Here is a 20796-nt window from a genome sequence, read left to right as displayed (position 1 = left end):
GTTCAGACCAATATTGCATTTGGGGCTGCAGACCAACGATTTGCGCTGCGTCTGGTCTTACGCCATTGCCTCCCCTTCACAGGGCGTAAAATGTGATGCGACTAATACACCTTCTCTTCTTGTTCTGATTTGTACGATATTGCCCTCAACTGCCTGATGTCTCGGCCAAGTGCATGGAATACTCCCCGAACAGAAGGCTGCACCTTCAACTGTTCCAGTGCCATTCCGTTGTCTTACGGGACAATAATGCTGTTTTTTCTAACCGGTGACCTTTTTCAGGCTGCTCTGGCCCCGGTTTTCGGGATTTTAGCAGCCATGTCTCTCCACAACGAAGTCCGAGTCCGAACTCGAATTGGCTCTATTCCCAAGTCGTCTATGAACCCCCTAACTCATGTGTGAACCTGGGCCGCCAAAATTTTACTTCGTAATTCTGGAGGCATGCGCGGTATAACTATTTTATCAGAGCTATATAAAGCCGACCCTTTGTCCTCACACTCTCTTGATTAGCCCTACTTTACCCAACATGAGCAATATGCACAACAGGTCGAGTCTATTAGTCGTACTGTGTCTTGTACACTGGGTATCATGCAGTGTCGTTAATTTTGACCTGCATCTCACATGGGAGGATCGAGGGATTGCTGGTATCTCTCGCAAGGCCATCCTGTCGAACGGCCAACTGCCTGGTCCTACACTTCGAGTAAAACAGGGAGATGAGGTTGAATTTAATGTCACAAATCTGATGCCATTTGAGACTACGGTTCATGATCCATTCGCACAAGTTTATGTCCACCTTGGCTAATTCTTGTCTTGTCTAGGCATCGCGCAGCTAGGCACGCCATGGTCTGACGGCACTCCCGGGCTATCACAGAGACCAATACAGCCGGGAGACAATTTTCTTTATAAATGGACTGCAGTTGACTATGGATCGTATGTGTATCATTCGCATAGTCGCGGTCAGCTGATAGACGGTGTCTATGGCGCTATTAATATTGAGCCAAACAGGTCTGTAGAAAAGCCATTCAAGTTGATTACAGACGACCCTACAGAACTTACTGGCATGACCATAGCAGAGTCCAAAACAGAGCCACTCATACTTTCTGATTGGCGTATCTTGACTTCAGAAGCTATTTGGCAAGCTGAATTGGATTCGGGCTGCGAGTGTATATGCTCCAGTGCTATTTTGATAAACGGGAAAGGCTCTTCATATTGTTTATCACAGCAAAGACTTGGTGATCTCGCTGTACCGGGACAGAGAGCTCTCCTTGGAAACCATACGTTGACTGATATTGGGTGGGTGTGTCTCATGGATCTGCTAAATTCTAAGCTAACACCGACAATAGGTGCTTTCCTCCAATAGATTCCTTTTTTGGGACATATCCTCGCAACCCCGATTTGCTACCCAAAGGCTTTAATGATGGGTGTGTTCCTGGCGATGGGCCAGAAGAAATTGTCAAGGTTAACCCATCCTATACTCGGTATATCAGTCGTGATATTATCAGCATGGCTGGCTCGTCGACGCTCGCTTTCTCCATAGACGAGCACCCGATGTATGTCTACGCAATTGATGGGCGCTACATTGAGCCCCTTCTCGTTAATGCCATACAAATACCGACTGGGTCTCGGTATTCAGTTCTTGTCGAACTCAAGCAAGATGAGCCAGCTAGGGACTACACGATCCGCGCGGCCCAGCACGGGCTCAATCAAATCATAAACGGCACGGCCACAATGTCGTACGACTCATCCCAGCCTCCACGACAGCCTTCGTTGCCATATATTACAGAAGTCGGGAACGCAACCACCCCACAGGTGGTGTTCCTGAATGAATCTCTGGTCGTTCCATTTCCCGTTCAACTTCCCTCGCGATCAGTTAACCAGACGTACATCCTAAACATCGAACACTTCCACGCTGCATACCGCTGGCAACTAGGTGAATCAAGCTATCCCATTGCCTATGAAGACGGACCACCAGCTTTATTCAATTCAAGCTCAATTCCGTTCCCAAACAGTGTGTCCACACTGCATGATACCTGGGTTGACATCATCTTCAACGTTTCGCATGGCAACCAACCGGGACACCCAATGCACAAACACTCGAACAAGTACTATGTGATCGGATACGGCCACACACCATTTACATACTCATATGTGGCGGAGGCAATGGAACATATTCCCGAGCAATTCAATTTTGATCATCCCCAGCTACGAGATACATTCTCGACTCCGGTTGCACCCGGTCCCCTTGGAGCTTGGCTGGCTATACGATACAATGTTGTGAACCCGGGCCCCTTCTTGCTTCACTGACACCTCCAGATGCATCAGAGTGGTGGAATGGCACTGGCCGTGATGGATGGCATTGATGCCTGGCCGGTTGTGCCTGAGGAGTATCAGTTAGCCGTCAGTATGAATTCGCGATAATTTCGATATCCCTTCGCCAGAACCCATATATCAAACGCAACCATCAGTGACATGTGGACTTCTCTTCTTGGTAAAATCTACGAACTATATAATATTTACCTTACAACGTCTGGAATAAATACCAATGGTTCTTTTGGCCACATGCCAAGCATAATGAAGCTGTTATACATCTGCTTAGTCATTGCCACCCCGCTATCTGATAAATTAAACCGAACTGTACAGAGCTCTGACTCAAATTGCCCCTCACCCTCGAACCCGAAGTCGGCCGTCACTTACTTCTCACTCGTGAACGTTGTTCTCACACACTGCTTATCAACAAGCCCAGATAAAAATAATACACAATGGGAGGTAAAAAGGCTGCCGGTGAGAACTCTAAGAAGGTTGCTGGAAACGCTCGCGTGAGTACCACTACCGCCTCCCTCCAACCTTGATCCAAGTCTGTTATCAACTGAGGCTAATCTCTGCCTGTGTTTTTTCGTGGGGTAGAAAGCCGAAGCCGCAGCCGGCAAGAAGGCTGTCGAGGACCAAAAGCGCGCCGCTGAAGAAGAGAAGCAGTGGTCTAAGGGCGCGAAGAGCTCTTCCAAGAAGTACGAGCCAGCTCTTCCCAACTTCCTTATTTAGCACATTTCCACTCCAAACGAACAAAACACGCACGATATAAATATACAAGCGACAGAAAAAGGAAAGGGAAACAAAAATAGCTAACCCGCCAAAACAGAGACGACGCCGAAGCCAAGAAAGCCGAAGCCGCCCGCAAGAAGGCCGAGCGCGATGCTCTCCAAGCCGAAGAAGAAGCGTCCCAGCCCTCCAAGCCCAAGAACACCAAGTCTGCCGGAAAGAAGAACGCCGCCCCCTCCAAGGGAACCCTGGACCTATCCCAGCTCGACGACAACGCGCCCAGCACCAAGTCCAAGTCGGCCCTGAACGCCACTGGTATCGACAACGCGCTCGATGCGCTCTCTCTGACGGGCCGGGACACCGGAAAGATTGATCGCCACCCCGAGCGCCGATTTAAGGCTGCGTATGCGGCATTTGAGGCGCGGCGGCTGCCGGAGATTGAGGAGGAGAACCCCGGGCTTAGACGGAACCAGCGGATTGAGCTTGTCAAGAAGGAGTTTGAGAAGAGTGACGAGAATCCGTTTAACCAGGTTCATGTTGCGTTTGATGCGTCGAGGGACGAGATTGCGGCTGTGAAGGAGGCGGAGAAGAAGAAGGTTGAGACGCGGCTTACGAAGTAAATATTTACCTTCGTCTTCATTTCTATTGTGTTTTATACCCGTGATTTTTGGCTAGCGGGAGTGATAGCGGTGGTTGGTGCTCAAAGAGGAGGGGGAACTTTTATACATAGATAGACTGGTCATTGGATAGGGCATTCCTGTCTCTGAGTCCAAAAATGAGCATGCAAGAAAGTTATGAAAATAAGCCAAAAAGAACATAAAAGGTATCATGTGTCATGCGATCTAATATCAATACAGAGAAGAATCCAGGGAATAAAAAAAGAATCAAGACTGAAAAGTAAAGGGCCGTATTCTATCCCATCACAGCACGAACGTCCCATACATACACGCTCTCGTCCCACCCAACGCTCGCGCACCACCCCTCGCTTCCAAAAAGACACCAATCGACGCCCGTCGCAAACTCGGTATGTTGGTTCATTCGGCCGAGCTCGGCACCCATGATCGGCGTCGGCCCAGACCGCATGAGGTCTGTGTCTCCGATTACGCCGGCGGGGGTCTGGTCACTCCAAGCACGACATGTCATATCGTAACTCGCGCTGAGAAGGACATTTGATAGATGTGGTGACCATGAAACCCGGCGAACGGCATAGTCGTGGCCAATCATCACAGTCTGTGGCCCTTGTTGCGGAGCGCGGATGTCAAATGTGCGTATTGTCCGGTCGACACCTGCGACAGCAACTACCGATGGCCGATACTTGTTCCAGTCGTGTGTGAGTGCTTCAGAAGGTGGGCATGCAGCTGGCGGGGCACCCGGATTACCCGGTATCGGAGAAACGGGAGCTGCGTGGATTGGAATCTGGAGGGTGAGGTGGTTTGAGGCCGAAGCCGGTGTACGGAGATCGTAGATGCGGAGATATGAATCTGAAGATACGCAGGAGAGGATGTCTGGAGAATGCGGCGTGAAGGCGGCAGAGTAGGTACAGCTGTGGGTGGGAAGGGTCATGAGGGAATGCGGGCGCTGCGGGGACCAGATGCGAACTGTGCCATCCCAGCTGCTTGAGCAGAAAGTGTCTTTGGAGACCAGGTTCCAGCTGACGCTAAAGACTTCGCGATTGTGTTCTTTCCAGCCCTGGATGGGGAAATCATTGAGTGTACAATCAAAGAGCTTGATGCTGCCGTCTCCGGATGCGGTTAGGACTTGGTGTTCATTGGCTTCGGACCAGGCGAGGTCATAGAGGGAATCTTGAGTAGTGAACCTGTAGATCATTAGCTTTCAAATAATGAACCCTGAATTTATAAATCGAAAGCGACTAAATACCATTTAGCTGGCACGATGCCCTGGGGGGTCAATTCAAGAATGAACAAACGTCCATTGCCGACAAGGCCGAAATTGGACGATGAAGCTACTGCCAGTCGGTTGTCGAAAAACGGGGAGTACTTGACCGCATAACCGTTGTAGCCTTCGGTGCGGAAGTGTAACATGTCGAAGGAGGTCCCAGGGGCGTTGCTTGGTTGAGGTTGGAATGAGAAGGAATGCGAGAGTAAGGAAGAATTGCGGGGAGATTACCTGGCACGAGCCGAGGTTCGTTTCTGGCTCCGATCGCCGTCCACTTATTTCACACCTCATTTGACATCAACTCGTCCATCGTTTCGATGTATTAATAGGTCAAGCTCTGCAGATCGTCGAGGTTGTCATCAATATAGAATCAACCTGAGCTGTGACTGGCCATATACAGAGCAATCACGTGAATCTCGATGGCCTCGAAAAACACGAACCCTTCACCACACTTTTCCTATCCCACCGAGCATGACCAACTTGCTTAATTTCCTCGTCAGTCTAACTCCCTGATTATGTCACTCGGGGAGTTCCCTCCCTATGGACCGCTATCTATCGCGCAAACGACCACACAGTCCTCCGGCTGAAACCAAACCAGTGACACCAGACGATGATGACGCCTCCACAGACATCAAGCTAGCCCAACTGGTGTCCCTGTTCCCAGACACGCCACAGGACACTCTCATTGATATCCTTGTTTCTTGCAGTGGCTCAGTGGAAACTGCAATAACCACAATCACCGAGCAGAAGCAACTCCCTCAACTTCCCAAACGGCCCAGAACAACTAGTGGTGCACCAGGAACCCAGACGTCCCTAACGTCTCATATCCACGTCTCCCCGAGCAAAGACGAAAGCGGAGAGGGCACTTTATCGCAACGAAAGCGAACCCCAGTAGTCCAGAAGGGCAAGACGCTGTACCTGTTCAGCCCGGAGGACGTCGCAGCATGTACCCCCTGCACGATCATCCACAACTTCCTCCCACCCGAGCAAGCGAATGCTCTTCTACTTGAACTCCTCGACGAATCTCAGCATTTCTCCCGTTACAAGCTGCAGATCTTCGACAGGACTGTTGAAAGCCCACACTCTACGTGCGTCTACGTCTCTACGCCAGAGCAGGAGGCTCAGCACACCAACGACTACACATACGGAGGCACGTACCACACGAATATCCGCCAGGCAACCCCGCACCTCCGCGCGATCTCTGCGCGCGTCCAGCAAGCCGTCAACGAAGAAATCCAGAAGCGGATGCGGGACGTCTACCCGGACGGCAAGAAACTCAAGTACCAGTCACCGCGGGAATGGATGCCCAACGCCGCCTTTGTCAACTGCTACGATGGACCCGCAGAGAGCGTCGGATATCACACTGATCATCTTACCTACTTAGGGCCCCGCGCAGTCATCGGGAGTATAAGCTTAGGTGTTCAACGGGAGTTTCGTGTGCGACGGATAGCCCCAGATGAAGATGAAGCGGCAGGAGAGAAATCCGCGCGGACACGGGCTGACTCTCAGGGGCAGATATCCATAGCATTGCCGCATAATTCTCTGTTGGTCATGCATGCGGAGACGCAAGAGGAATGGAAGCATTCAATTGCTCCCGCGCAGACTATTTCCCCGCATCCGTTATCAGGCAATCGGCGGATCAATATCACTTACCGGTGGTATCGGGATTCATTACATCCACGAAACATCCCGCGTTGTCGCTGTAACGCCCATGCAGTGCTCAAATGTGTCCAGCGTAAACGTGACACCAGAGGACGTTATATGTGGTTATGTTATATGGGATCTAAACCGGGGAAGCAGGGCTGTGGCTTTTTCCAATGGGCCGAGTTTGACGATGACGGCGAGCCACTTTGGAAACAACCTCAAACTAATGAAGAGGATGCGAATGCCCCAAATCTAATTAATTTCGCCGACTGAAAAGAAAAGCAGTTTTTTTGTAACAAATTCTCCAAATAGACTGGCATTGGATGCTGGCTTAGCTATATACACAATTGGGTAGCCCTCTGCAACCTAGCCACAAATGCAGTAGGGCACAGTTCATTGCAATGGTAGGCGCGTGCTTAGTGGAAAACAGTGTTGTTAGAGCAAGTGTCACGGAACTTGAACCGATCTCTGAAATTCGATGTACGAACTGCGGAATAAAGCGGACCAAATATAGGTTGTCCATCCAATCATTACCAAAGTGAAACGTGTAATGCGCAGCCTAATGGTTGTTCTCATGAATTCATGATTCGAAACAAGTGCAATTGCGGTTGAGGGTATGTCTGTAGATTTCTTAGCTCTGTATGCCTTCATAAAAATGCTGAGAAACTGAAGATCATACGTACTGTGTCCATAACTCTAACAAATGATAAGCGTCCGTCCAGCGAAGGTCCAGCAAAGGTTTGACGTTGTATATCGAAATCGTCAATCAGTCTAGCAGTTGAAGTCGTGGGGGAATTGATATCCGTGGAAAACAAAGCGAGTTGCGAAAGGCGTGTCACCAGCTGTATGCCAAACTAATTAGGATACGCAAGCATTCGTACATGGTTCCTTATTACACACCGAGCCTCTGTGGCCTTCAAAGAAATAGTCGGAGTGGAATCTCGGATCAGACCTCCGCCATTGCCGTGGTGGGTTGTGCATTCGAGCTAATGTGGTGTCTGATGGCTGCAGGGTCGCTGGGTCGGATTGGTTTGACTCCTCTTCGCACGCCGGACAGCTTTCGTCTGCACCAAGGCTTGATGAGAGTGAAGCGACCGGAACTCCAGAACTCGGCGCAACCCAAGGCCAAGGCAAATGCGCAGCAAACGAGGACAATGGGGATCAAGACTAACGCAATGACGATAATCGCCGTCTTGTGTTTAGAATTCATGACGATACCTATACAGTTGAATCCAATACTGCCATGTAAGAACGCAATAGGAATGCAGTAGGTAGTCGGATGCGGTTTATTGATAGGAGTGCGAGGTCGTGGAGGGAGACATGTGTGTAACAGCTTGTTGTTAGCTCCAGTGTTACCCGTCGTGCTTTCCGCACCAGGCAATGAATCTACTCTTGAATCCTGGAAGCTGGCTTCTTCATCTTCTCTCCCGAAAGGAAGGAGCTAGAGGCCTTGCGACTTCCGTCAGGCTGCGGTGTTCGGTATATGATTCTTATTCTGAACTCTGCTCCAAGGGTGGAATAACCATTTGCTTGATTGAGGCCAGGGCATCACCATCTAATCGACTAAATCGGATCTGCATTCCACGTTAGCAAAATTCTGAAACCTACGTCAGAATCAATAAAATTACCATTTCATCGGGACCCCGGACAGAATTTCCGAACAAAGTAGCATCCGACCGACTCGCTTCAATTTCATACTGCACGCGTCTGGTCCATATTCCATCCCAATGCCAGTCACCCGGAAGCCGCGCTTGTGGGTTGTCGCGTTTTGAGCTACTCTGCTCATCAGTACCGTCAATGTCCTTGCGGTGAGCCTTCCATGCATGCCATGCACTTGGGTTGCCAGCTGCTTCCAGCGGCACGCAATCGAGAACAGTCTCATCATCAAAGGAAGTACGAATGTAATCCAAGATTTCCAAAACCGGGATCGACGTTCTCGTCCTCGTGAGGGCATCCGTTGGTGCAGTAGTGACAGCCTCGCCCTCGTCGCCTTCTTGTGGCTTTGACTCTGCGCCCTCTTGCGCAGAACCATCAGGGGCTGGTGTCTCTGTGTCCCCTTTATTTGAGCCACTCAGACTCACGGGCCTCGAAGATGCGACTGAACCGACACCACCACGTTTTGCACGCCCGAACCAACAAGGAAACCCATGCCTAAGACTAAACCCTCCCGGCGGTAACCGCTCCTCGTCCGTTGCGCTGACAGGATCCTCATTTGATACACCAGTGCTGAAGGTGTAGGTTGTAAGTGGTACAATTAGCGGGTGAAATACGTCGGTAGAGAAGGTTACTAGTGGTGGGCGATCAGGGTACGACGGGGGGAACCGTATCTGGAATCGTAGGATCGCAGAAGCATAGGGGCCTGAGGATGAAGACGGTTAATTCTACAATTTAGAGTGTAGTTGGCAGGAACTGCAACGTACCGGACCGAACAAAGATCACGCAGGCCCAGAGCGACGGATCACTTGGATTGAGGCTCACATAGACTCCAGGGGGGGCTGCATGCTTGAGGCTTGCACTGGGGTAACGATTAGCACGGACGTGTGGAGTTTCTCCCGAGCAATTGGTGACTCACTGTTCCTGAAGCAGCTGATATCTCCGAAGAGAAGCGATTTTGGGCAGTCGCGTCGTTGACATGGCGCCAATCGAGGGTAAAGGAGCATTGACTAGACGCAGAGTGTGCCAGAGTCTGGAGGTGCTGATGTTGATCTCAGGAGACGATTCGGAGAAGCTCCAGCCTCCAAGAGATCCAAGCTTGGGTGTGGGGCTTGACCCGCCGATAAGCGGTAACGCTTTTCTCTACAAACATACTCTACAGCATTCTCATGACGGGGTGCATGGGATATTATTGATATTATTCGTTGTCTAATACACTGTCAAGTCAGCATGATGTTATGTCATTATTATTTCTCTCTAGTAAGCGTCTAAAACCTAAAGTTTGACACTCAACCCCGGTAAATAGAGGGATGAAACTATTTATAATATAAGTCTTGCGCTGTCATTTCAAAGAAAACTATATCGAGACTTTTTTGTCCCCCAGAGAGTAAGATTTTAGAAATCATCATTAACTCCAGTATATATATTTAGCCTCTATATTCTATTATCCTTGCCCAACTCATCAAATCCAAGAATCACCATACCCTCCCCAACGCCTTCATAGATCCCACCGGCCACCCCTTCCAACCACCATGATGCAGTCCCAGAAACCGCATCGCCCGGTTTCCCATCATACATATTCAAAACTGTGGAGCCCAAATTCACGCCGCCACGGCCAACCATCTCAGCGACGTACAAAGTAAGAGACGTCACACGCTCTCTAACCCTGTGAGTGCGGTCATACTGATACATGTGAAATATAACCTCCTTGATATATGGCATGAGAAACTGCAGGAGCAGACAGAAATAGATGATGCCAGTGGCCAGCGATCGATGAATATAGGAGCGTTGCGCAGGATAAGGGGGCGAGTCCGTATGAGACGAGGACAGCGGAGTCAACGACGACTTCAGCTTCTCAGGTAAACTACCGCGAAGTGTTGCGGCTTCCTCGCTACTTAGGTCCTCTGGTAGTGCAGAGAGCAGGTATGCCATGGAGTTAAGGTAAAGCGAGCGAACTAAACGGCTCTCGCAATGCGGCTGCTGCGCCTCGTACCCGGCATGGCGGAGGAGGTTGAGCGCTATCGCCAATATACATTCATAATTTAGTTGGTGATTCGAACGATTTCATGCTTATTGAGCTGCTGGTTAGTTCAAGGAATAGGGTAGCAATTCTTACCGGGATTCACCCTATTCCACCGCAGGCCAGAGCCCACTTCATGGTTTACCGGCACTCCTATTGCCAGAACATCCCTATTGACCCCGGTGTCCTCGGAGCCGAAGGAATCATCGGAATTTCGCGCTGTACTTGTGCTCCCCGAGGAAGAAGGGCGCGGCGTGCTATTCCCCGTGTTGAATGGCGTTGTTCGAGATGACAGGGCACTGCTGGTTTCTGTCCTAACCATTGGGTACCGTGAAGATGTAAAACGCCGTTTGATCACGGTGGGAATGAACGGTGGGAAGAGGGAGAATGGATGCGGGCACTCGGAAGTGTCGTCCACTTGGACTGATTCGGCCATCATTTCCAGAAAAAAAGGCCTTTCTGAGGATCCAGAGACAGAAAGCACAGATAAAGGTTTCGGCCAGCAGATTCTAGGTTTTGGAGAGGGCTCCGTACTTGGTAGATTGAGACTGAACTTCAAGAGGTGGTCTGGAGGGAAACAGGCTGACGCTGATAAGCGGGCTGTTTTCCGAGAGGTGGGCAGGGTTCACCCCGCTATGGCGATTAGCATGATCACAAGAAGTCTTCCTATAGATAGGAGATGTAGAGTCTAGAATCTGGTGTCAAAGCTGTTGGGGAAGGAAAAACCGTTGCGGCAAAGACTTGGCCTGCATTTCACATGTCAGAACTTAGTGGGCCGTGTCTGGCGCCTAGGAGGGGCGAAGAATCGTGATAGACACCCGGATTGCGCTCGGGGTCTAGAAGAGGAAAGGGACATTTCGTATGATAAAATGTCATGCTTGCGCCCTTCGTCTTATTGCAGCCAATCGGAATGTCTCTGTTGGGGGGTTTTACGTACTTTACGCCCTTCGATCAGCTTCACCATTCCTTAGCCAAGGGTGTTGGCAAGAGAAACGGTTATAAATAAGACACCCGTCCCCAAATACAGTCGTAGGTGAAAAATGCAAAAATGGAAATGAAAAAAATTGAATACAGCTAAACTCCATATTTTCTATCTACAATTTGGAATCTTTTTACTACTCCCGAACACTACTGCCATATAGCTCCGCTCACAGTCCAGTTCTATCCGCGGCGCCAAAGTGAAGACCCGGTACGGGAGCCGCATCAGGCATCGCCGCATCGGGTTGTTTCGACGTGGGGATCGGGATCGGAGCAGTTGGGCCACTGGTTACTCCCGTTGTGTCCATGTGTTCAATGTTCTCGAGGCCTCCTACGCCGCCATCGTTAGCCTCAAAAGTCATGTCTTGCAAGCTATCCAATGGAAGCTCCTCCTCGTAACGGTTATTTAAATGTTGCAGGAACTCAGGGTCAAAGCCCATCTGCACAAATGGGTCGACAGACGTGCTCAGCGGTGTCGAGAAAGACGATACCCCGGCTGACGCGCTACTGCCCCAGTCGACCGATAACCCGGAGGGCCGTGTAGCCGAGTACACTCCACTGCCTGAAAAGCTGCCAGCCGAGCTTCCAGGAACGCTTGGGGCAGCAGAAGATCGGCCCGTGCTCGGGATAGCGGGGCTCTGGATTCCAGAGCTGGAGTATCCTGGCCCGTATGACTGACGAGCACACATTGGAGGTCGCCGAAGACCTTCGTGAGATGCAAAAGGTTTCTGCATTTCCAAGTTGGAAAACTGAGCATGTTCAAAGCCCGGCGCAGGCTCAAGACCATTATCGCGTTTAAGAATATTCAACCAGAAGGGGTTATCAGCACAGGTCTGGTTCCATGGATCATCGGATCCATATACTACTTGTCGCCCTTGATCTTGAATCATCTTGTCGGTTGGCCTGACGCCAGTTGAGATGTTCTCTTGGATGAAGGCGCCGAGCTCCGCTTTTAGGCGATCAAAACAATTGGCGTCTTCTGGAATCGTCAAACTAGGCGCTCTATTGTTGTATTCCGAGAGCTTGAACGGATCAAGAGTGCTGCGTTCATGACCAATGAGATATGGTGGCATAGCGTTCTCGACAAGGCTTTGCACAACGGGTTCGAAACCCCAGTCACCCTGCCATTGAACCATGTCGGCACCGTTCTTGAAGTGGGTAGCGAGGTGATCCGCTCTACCCTTCCAGGTCGTCAAAGTGATTCCGCAGAAACCACATCTGGATATGATTTCAGTGGTATGACTTCGCCATTGATCCATGGAAGGATCGAAGCGCACGTTATGCATCAATCGGAGATGTTGGTTGAGATGGTCTTTCCGATAGAACGTTCGCTCAGCTGAAGACTTCTCTGCACAGCTGCTATAGTTGTGTGCCTCAAGATGGTCATTGTCTGGGTTGACAGCCATACAGAATACACAGCGATTAGCACCGTTCAAGAAGGCCACGCCCCCATGTGGTGCACAAGTCCATTTCTCAAGAGCCAAGTGAAGGGACTTCTCATGGCGCTGCCAGTCATACTTAGTCTGGAAAGAGTCGGCACAGAAAGTACACTGGTAGATCCGGACAGCACCCTTTGCCTTCTGTTGAGCAAAGGTATTTGCAGATGTAGACGGCTTGCGACGGCGACGTCGTTCTTTCCGGTCCATCGAGCCGAATGAGCCGAGGGAGGAACGATGAGAAAATGCAGAAGCAAAAGAGAGGTCAGACAAAGAAGAACGACTTGCTGAATGACTGGTTTCATGGCTGCTAACTAGGGAAGACGCGTCGAAGACATTCGAGTTGGCATGGCTTGAGTCATTGCTAGACCCAGTCCTCCGAGACTGAGAGCGCACGTGACCGGACTGTGCCCCCTGACGTACTTCGAGGGATGTGTCCTTCAAAGCTCGCAAAATGTTGGAGATGGCAGCCGGTTCGTTTTCAGGGGGAGAGTACTTCCAACGTTCCAACGGAGTCAGGAGCGTGTGATCAACCTCTGGTTGTCTGGGGATTTCAATCGCGCCCGGGACGGGCGAACTGCTTCGAGGCGCAGGTCGGACTTTACCACGCCGTCTAGCATTGGCGAGCCAATTGGTGATCTGAGTCCGTCTCAGTCCTGTCCGTAACTTCAATTCCTCCTTCTCTTCTTCGTTGGGGTAAGGGTGGTCGCTGTGCTCGTTGAGCCAACCCTTGAGGATCCGGACCGACTCTCGCGAGAGCCGCGAGCTGCTTTTTCTTGCGCGGGCGTCCACGTCTTCTGATATGCCAGAAAAGGACTTGAGCGCCTTTTTGCCCGTCAGGCCACCGGTGGGAATATCGATGTTCTCAGAAATTGGATGCAGTGTGTCCATTCCCGGGAATTTGGGCATTGTCTGGGTGAAGCTACATTCCCGATACAGAGAAATGCAGCAAGTGCAACCACCCGTTTTTTGCATCACACCGCGTTTCGCCATGAAGCAGTCTAGCCCCATGTTCCGGCAGAAGTCGCATGGTTCTTTGGCACGGCCCATGGGATAAATGCCCTCTGGGTCAGGAGTATCAGCCATGAATCCCTGGGAGACATTTTGGTTCGGGAGGAAATTTGGCAATTCATGCGACTGTTCTTTCACAAGAGCCTGATAGTTTTCCTCAGCATCGTTCTCATCAATTTCGATTGTGTCAGAGGCAACATCGTCGTCCCGTATGTGGGAACCGGATGCAGCCTCATCAAAATCGAAGAACTCCATCTCCAAGACTACTTAGGAACGTAGTAAAGACTTTTGGCATATATCACAGAAGCCGTGGCGGCCGAGGTGGCCTCGAACGAGCAGAACAGCGAGTCAAGATGGTTGAAGAAGACTGTGCAGCAGAAGGGAATAGAGAAATGGAATGTCGATGGATGGATGGGGGACGGAGGATGGGAGGGGTGGATATCAAAAGAGGGCCATATTTTTCGTCTGGGGTATGAAAAGCATGCCGGATAGGGTGGAAAGTGGAAACACTGGAAAGACTGGGTCCTGCTAGCGTTGTCTTTCTACCAGCTTCCAGGATCCCAGCGTCTTCGTATCTTTCGGTCGGACTTCCTCTGTCTGTGCAGAAGGCCAGAGTCGCTCACGCGGCCTCCTGCGGCTTTGACCGAAAGGTCAGAGTCATTTTGTGCTTCCTCGTGGCTAGTTTCAAGGGTTCGGCCCATCAGATTGCGAGAAATGAGACCCCCTGCTCGGACTTGACCCATGGATAGGCGCGATGGAGGCTCGTTGGTGGTCGTGGAGGGGAGCATGTTCAGCACTAACAGAACTGCACGCCCTTCCTTTGACAGCGCCATTCCTATCCGGGTTAGCTCCTCAGCCCAATGAATCATCTCCAAACGATATCGGAGTCCTTCTCCCCAGTCCTAGTTAAGACCTAGGAGTTATCAAACTACCAAGTCTTGTTTCAAATTAGGGCCAGCCTCGCAATTACTCTATTAATACTCGTCATGCTCGCCCTTCATTACAGACCGACAGATTCGCCTGGCGTCGAAGCGTTGATCACTTGGGCTGTGCTTGATGACAGCACTCCTCGCCATGGGCTCGCGTTGAATACGATGAAGATGACACCTGCTCGCTATGGTTATCCCTAACACAGTCTAGCTCCCGTCAGGTCGGTTGGAATTGTGCATCATCCTTCATGCGCCCTCTACCTTGTGAGAAATATTTAGGAGCGAGCCTTGGATGACGAAGAAAATGGCGCTACTGAGGCTGTCTCCTCTTTACTAGTGCTTATTATTATTCTCGGATCTCCAGATACTGATAGCGACGCCTTCCCCGGATACTTCGACCGTGTCTCCAGTGAAGCTCTGGCTATCCAACAATGGGGGCTTGCCATTTGCTGCCATTCACCATTTCGTGTTGGAATATGAGATGAGAAAAGTACGCTTCCTCTCTTGAAATTTTACATAGGAAGGACGTATTACTCTTCACTCCATGTTCCCTGTTGTTATATGCAAGGATATATTTGCTCTGGTCCCTATCAGTCTCACTCTCGCCGTGTTAATGTGATCATTTCCCAGGGAAGCCAGTGTACAGAAGCGTGCGCCAAAAGAATTGACCCTATTTTCCAACATCACCCTTACTTCAGCCTGCGAAGGTTTGGATACTGAAGAGTCTGATTTGTCTCTGGAAATATGTACACAGCTGTTCAAAATCCATACTTCTTATTGAACTCGTCCGCCACCTTTTTCGTTGCTTTGATAATTTCAACGCACCCTGGCGAGTCTGAGTGACAACAGATGGATACATCATAGTCCTTGATAGGGAGCGGTACTATAGTCCCATCAACGCTCGTCACAGACTGCTCTTCAAGTTGCTGCCGAACATGTTTTTCAACATCTGCAGGATTCCACGGCTTCTTCTTCCGATCAATCACGAGCATCCCCCTAGAATCGTATTTGACATCGCCATAGAATTCAGCCCGAAATTCGATCCCCAAGTCATTGGCAGCCTTTTCCATATTTGTCCCAGGTAACCCAAAGACAGGGACCCCCTTAGGAATTCCCAGCATGACAGCCTTTGCTACCTCATAATCCCTGCACATCATTCCATAAAGAACACCGTGCGGTTTGACATGATTGAGGCGGACCCCCTCGCGATCCAAGAAACCTTGGAGAGCACCAACTTGATAGATAGTAATTGCGGTGAGTTCATCCGGAGATAGCTTCATTTCGCGTCGTCCAAACCCTTGAATGTCAGGCAGACCAGGATGTGCTCCCACCAAAATATTGTGAGCTTTGCAGTTCCGTACTGTCTCCAACATGATCAGAGGGTCACCAGCGTGAAAACCACAGGCGATGTTAGCGATGTCGATCAAGGGAAGCAACTCAAGATCTGGGCCACAAGCCCAGTTCCCGTACTGTTCACCGATCGCGTTAGCTTTCTGTTCGACTGGCGTTTCTGGAGAACCATTTAACGGAGTTGAAGACATACCGCTTCTCCCATATCGCAGTTAACTAGCGCTTTTTTCGTGATCGGAGCCATGATGACTGTTGAAGCTTCCACTAAACTCCGTCCTTTAGTCCGATTGCAAGGTCCAGTCTGGTTACTTATAATCGGAGCTTGGACTCCTCCCGAACCGTGGAACCATGGTATGGGGAACTCTTCAGAGCTTGGGGCGGGGTGGGGGAATCGGGAGAATGTCCCTATCATCTCATGCAGATCTCTCCGTTGAGCCGAAATCCCGATATTTTCGGCGTCATCGTGCAATCACAGATGTTCTAATGTCCGGATGCGTTATCGATGGCTAAATTTCCAACCTCATGGAAGACGAAGTTGAAGCTTCTTCCCCGCACGCATACGAGCAAGTGAGGGGCTCCCAAGATAAGAGGACCGATGACCGACCTCTTATAAGTAGCAACGTGCGAGGATGCTAGAGCTCGTTAGGTCCTACGTAATATACCGACTATGGAGTCTCTCAAAACACTTCTAATTGCAAACCGCGGAGAGATTGCTGTGCGGATTCTGCAAACTGCAAGGTACCGACACAGCCCTTTCTCTCGGCAGTCAGTGCTAATGCTCTGAAAGGAAGCTTAATATCCGAACTATTGCAATATATACCGAGCCAGATGCTGCCTCAACTCATGTCCATTTAGCGGACGAAGCAATTCTCCTCTCTGGGGTGCCGTCAAAGGCGTATATCGATGGGTTAGTACAGTAGACCATCGCTTTATTGAGTCAAAACCTGACGGGGAAGAACAGAGACCAGATTATTGAAATTGCAAAGAAAAAGCGCGCCGATGCTATCATACCTGGATATGGGTTCCTGTCGGAGAACTCTAATTTCGCAAGAGACGTCTCCAGCGCTGGCTTGGTCTTCGTTGGTCCATCCCCAGAGAGCATTGAAGCATTCGGGCTCAAGCACACTGCACGAGAGCTGGCTACAAAAGCCGGTGTCCCCATTGTTCCCGGCTCACAGGGGCTGATTACAAGCGAAGATGAAGCTGTAACCGTTTCCCAAAACTTGGGCTTTCCTGTAAATTTCCCTTCAACGTCTGCTCAACGTGAAACCATACTCACTCTTAGTAGGTTATGCTCAAGGCGACTGCAGGTGGCGGTGGAATGGGCCTTCTCACATGTAATACAGAGAAAGAGGTCCGTGAATCGTTTCAAACTGTACAATCTAGGGGTGAAGCTCTGTTTAAGAACGCCGGGCTCTTTATCGAACGTTATTACCCGTCTAGCCACCACATCGAAGTCCAGGTCTTCGGAAACGGCCATGGTAAAGCCATTTCCATCGGCGAAAGGGAGTGTTCCATCCAGAGAAGACATCAGAAAGTGATCGAGGAATGCCCGAGTCCCTTCGTCACCAGGAATCCAGATCTCAGGAAAGGTCTATGTGATGCCGCTGTCCGTCTCGCAGAATCAATTCATTACGGTTCTGCCGGCACCATCGAATATCTCGTGGATGATGAATCAGGAGCATTTTTCTTCCTAGAGATGAATACACGCCTTCAGGTTGAGCATGGAATCACAGAGTTATGCTACGACGTTGATTTGGTAGAGCTCATGTTGAAGCAAGCAAATGCCCAGTTGTCGGGGGGAAAGGGACTCGAGGCAGAGTCCCTCTCAAATATTCCGGTAGCTGCGCCTAAAGGCGCCGCTATTGAGGCTAGAGTATACGCAGAAAACCCGGTCAAGGACTTTGCACCGTGTCCCGGAACATTACAAGACGTACAGTGGAAGGAAATTCCAGGCTCTCGAATCGATACCTGGGTTTACAGGGGTATCAAAGTGTCCGCAAACTATGGTATGTATCTCTGTACAGGCGATATACATAGCTGGATAATATCTTACAGAGACTAGATCCGCTTATTGCAAAGGTCATGTATCATGGACCGACGAGGCACCAGGCCATTGAAGGATTGAAAGAGATCCTAACCGGTTCCCGGATTTGCGGCCCTCCAACCAACCTCGGGTTTCTGGCAGAGATCCTTGCAAACAAGGGTTTCAACTCCGGGTCTACGCTGACTAGATTCTTGGACAATTTCGAGTACAATTTATCGGCGATCGATGTCGTCTCCGGTGGCGCTTACACGCTCATTCAAGACTGGCCTGGCCGTCCGACCATCGGAAAAGGCTTTTGTCATTCCGGACCAATGGATTCGGTTGCTTTTCGAATTGCCAATGCGCTTGTTGGTAATCCTGTCGGGCTCGAGGGCCTGGAAATCACTCTAAGCGGACCAGAACTACGTTTCTTAGGACCGGCATTCGTTTCACTATGTGGTGCACCAATTGATGCAACGCTCGACGACGCCCCCGTGCCTATGTGGTCAGGAATAAAAATATCAGCTGGTCAGCGCTTGAAGATCGGTAAAACCACGGGTAATGGCTGCAGAGCTTATCTAGCTGTCTTTGGTGGGTTCCTCAACATTGCTGAGTGGTTCGGCTCAAAGGCTACTGCACCAATGGTCGGTGTTGGTGGCTACCAAGGCCGACAACTTACGTCTGGAGATTATCTCGTTATTGAAAGCCAACTCCCAAAATTGGATACGGAGTTGTCTTTGCCCAAGCAGCTCATCCCGCAGTATCCTAGCAGCTGGGAACTCATGTCAATGCCGGGGCCATACGATGAAGGATATTTTACTCCCGAGAGCATTGACATGCTCTACGACGCTGAATGGACCATTTCCCATAACGCTGCGAGAGGTGGGATACGTCTTCTTGGACCCAAACCCAACTGGTCCCGTTCAGACGGAGGCGAGGGTGGTGCTCACCCTTCCAATCTGATTGAGTATGGATACGCAATCGGGTCTCTTAATTGGACCGGTGACGACCCAGTGATCTTTCCGCAAGATGCACCGGACCTTGGTGGCTTTGTTAGCAGTCATACGATTGTGAAAGGGGATATGTGGAAGCTGGGCCAGGTCAAGGCTGGAGACACTTTGAAATTCAGGGCCACCTCTTTGAAAGATGCTGTCTCGAAACGCAATGATCTGGAAAATTTTATTACTGGCATTGTAGAATGTTGCCAAAAGGGTGCCGCCTTTGGTACTATTACTCCTTTGAGCACTTCTTTACCTCCAGCTATGACAGCATCGACGCGAGGATCTGGTATTGTTCACCAGATTCCAGAGAAAGGAAACCAACCGCTCGTTTCATATCGGCAGGTAAGAGATGCAGATGCTACTTAACAGCGATACCGACTGACTAAAATTCTTCCAGGCCGGGGATGATTATCTGTTGATTGACTATGGAACCGGCGCATTCGATCTAAACCACCGCTACAGAGTCACCGCACTGAAAAAGGTCCTAACCGAAGCAACAGGCGAGATCACATTTTCAAACGGATTGACCTCTATGGTCGGCTGCGGAAATTGTAAGCCCTAAACTATCAGAGACCTAATACGCTTGCAGCTAATCATCATACTTCTTAGCCCTAATGCTCTATTATGACGGCACCAAGATACCCCAACAAAGCCTAATTAACTACCTTTGTACCATTGAAACCCAACTTGGCGATTTGAGCCGCGCAAAGATGCGCAGCCGCCTCTTCAAACTGCCGCTCACCTTCGAAAGCAAGCGACAAAATGACGCTATAAAGCGGTACATGGAGACCCAGCGGCCCTACGCCGCCTATTTGCCAGACAACATGGATTTCGTCGCACGCAACAACGCGTTCACTCGCAAGGAATTCGAAAACATATACCTCACTGCCAACTTCATGGTTATAGCTGTTGGGTTTTTCACGGCCCTCCCGCTCTCCCTTCCCGTTGACCCGCGCCAGCGCATGAACTGTCCCAAGATGAACCCGAGCCGCGTTTTCACGCCCGCCGGCCAGGTATCTTGGGGCGGTAGCTGTCTTGCTATATATACCGTTGATTCCCCAGGTGGGTATCAAATGACCGGCCTGACCATACCGGGTGTGGACATCCTCGGTTCAAAGCATGGCTATACACCCCAAAAGCCCTGGCTCTTTGAGGACTTTGACCAGATCACATTTTACCAAGTTAGTGAGGAGGAATATGAGCGCCAGCTCGCGATATTCCAGAGCGGCCGGTATGAGTATGAATGGGAGGAAGTTGAATTCGATATGGCCGAGCATAATCGACTGCTCAGCGAGACCAAGGACGAAGTAAAGAGTATCCGGGCACGGCAGCGCAAAGCGCAAGCTGATATGGATGCGTTTGAGAATGAGATGTTAGAGAAATGGGCGAAGGAAAAGGCCGAGAGGGGTGTTCCGATGGATACAGTTGATGCTTTGCTAAGAGGTTCGTTTGTCTCAATTCTTCCCGTCTTTTTATATCTATTAAATGCAAGATACTAAATGAGGATATAGACCCAGAAATCAGCACCATCGAGGCACCGCTAAACGCCAACGTCTGGAAAGTCGAAGTCAAAGAGGGCGACAAGTTAGAAAAGGATCAAATTGTCGTGGTCCTCGAGGCGATGAAGCTTGAGATTGCGGTCCGGACCGAATCAATCGCTGTCGGAGCTGTTGTCGAGAAAATCATAGCTCAGCAGGGTGATTCTATTGAGGCCGGAAAGCCCTTAATGCTGGTGCGGAAGGCTGAGAATTAAGATGCTGTTATCCTTTTTGGAATTTGTTTCAGGTGAATGTATATTACAGCTTATTCGCTGTCGACA

The 20796-nt window shown here is 50.2% G+C and overlaps 9 protein-coding genes across 9 annotated transcripts; 4 read left to right on the top strand and 5 right to left on the bottom strand.

The window, feature by feature from the left end:
- Positions 1–1500: 1500 nt before the first annotated feature.
- APUU_50929A (uncharacterized protein) lies at positions 1501–2301 on the top strand (the record flags this gene model as incomplete). Its single annotated transcript, XM_041705981.1, has 1 exon — positions 1501–2301. One exon carries the CDS (start codon positions 1501–1503, stop codon positions 2299–2301), a length of 801 nt encoding a protein of 266 aa, XP_041558412.1.
- Positions 2302–2756: 455 nt separating this feature from the next.
- APUU_50928A (DUF1014 domain protein) lies at positions 2757–3653 on the top strand (the record flags this gene model as incomplete). The annotated part of the gene is made up of 3 exons (XM_041705980.1): positions 2757–2813; positions 2902–3002; positions 3134–3653. The coding sequence occupies 3 exons, from the start codon at positions 2757–2759 to the stop codon at positions 3651–3653; spliced, it is 678 nt and encodes a 225-aa protein (XP_041558411.1).
- Positions 3654–3945: 292 nt separating this feature from the next.
- pex7 (putative peroxisome biosynthesis protein (Peroxine-7)) lies at positions 3946–5075 on the bottom strand (the record flags this gene model as incomplete). The annotated part of the gene is made up of 2 exons (XM_041705979.1): positions 3946–4849; positions 4912–5075. The coding sequence occupies 2 exons, from the start codon at positions 5073–5075 to the stop codon at positions 3946–3948; spliced, it is 1068 nt and encodes a 355-aa protein (XP_041558410.1).
- A 394-nt stretch (positions 5076–5469) lies between these two features.
- APUU_50926A (putative CUE domain protein) lies at positions 5470–6846 on the top strand (the record flags this gene model as incomplete). Its single annotated transcript, XM_041705978.1, has 1 exon — positions 5470–6846. One exon carries the CDS (start codon positions 5470–5472, stop codon positions 6844–6846), a length of 1377 nt encoding a protein of 458 aa, XP_041558409.1.
- Positions 6847–8063: 1217 nt separating this feature from the next.
- Positions 8064–9207, bottom strand: APUU_50925S (putative ubiquitin-conjugating enzyme; the record flags this gene model as incomplete). Its single annotated transcript, XM_041705977.1, has 4 exons — positions 8064–8147; positions 8202–8932; positions 8994–9088; positions 9146–9207. The coding sequence occupies 4 exons, from the start codon at positions 9205–9207 to the stop codon at positions 8064–8066; spliced, it is 972 nt and encodes a 323-aa protein (XP_041558408.1).
- A 453-nt stretch (positions 9208–9660) lies between these two features.
- On the bottom strand, positions 9661–10685 carry APUU_50924S (uncharacterized protein; the record flags this gene model as incomplete). The annotated part of the gene is made up of 2 exons (XM_041705976.1): positions 9661–10244; positions 10343–10685. The coding sequence occupies 2 exons, from the start codon at positions 10683–10685 to the stop codon at positions 9661–9663; spliced, it is 927 nt and encodes a 308-aa protein (XP_041558407.1).
- Positions 10686–11394: 709 nt separating this feature from the next.
- On the bottom strand, positions 11395–13926 carry APUU_50923S (putative homeobox and C2H2 transcription factor; the record flags this gene model as incomplete). Its single annotated transcript, XM_041705975.1, has 1 exon — positions 11395–13926. The coding sequence occupies one exon, from the start codon at positions 13924–13926 to the stop codon at positions 11395–11397; it is 2532 nt and encodes an 843-aa protein (XP_041558406.1).
- A 1432-nt stretch (positions 13927–15358) lies between these two features.
- Positions 15359–16194, bottom strand: APUU_50922S (LamB/YcsF family protein; the record flags this gene model as incomplete). The annotated part of the gene is made up of 2 exons (XM_041705973.1): positions 15359–16069; positions 16144–16194. 2 exons carry the CDS (start codon positions 16192–16194, stop codon positions 15359–15361), a joined length of 762 nt encoding a protein of 253 aa, XP_041558405.1.
- A 423-nt stretch (positions 16195–16617) lies between these two features.
- Positions 16618–20730, top strand: APUU_50920A (bifunctional urea carboxylase/allophanate hydrolase; the record flags this gene model as incomplete). The annotated part of the gene is made up of 8 exons (XM_041705972.1): positions 16618–16688; positions 16738–16857; positions 16912–17185; positions 17239–17959; positions 18016–19319; positions 19375–19528; positions 19587–20420; positions 20489–20730. 8 exons carry the CDS (start codon positions 16618–16620, stop codon positions 20728–20730), a joined length of 3720 nt encoding a protein of 1239 aa, XP_041558404.1.
- Positions 20731–20796: the final 66 nt, after the last annotated feature.

Source organism: Aspergillus puulaauensis, chromosome 5 (assembly GCF_016861865.1).
Source record: "Aspergillus puulaauensis MK2 DNA, chromosome 5, nearly complete sequence".
In the NCBI taxonomy this organism is placed as follows: domain Eukaryota; kingdom Fungi; phylum Ascomycota; class Eurotiomycetes; order Eurotiales; family Aspergillaceae; genus Aspergillus; species Aspergillus puulaauensis.
The sequence above is the reverse complement of the archived record's forward strand: the minus strand, read 5'-3'. Positions and strand labels throughout refer to the sequence as shown.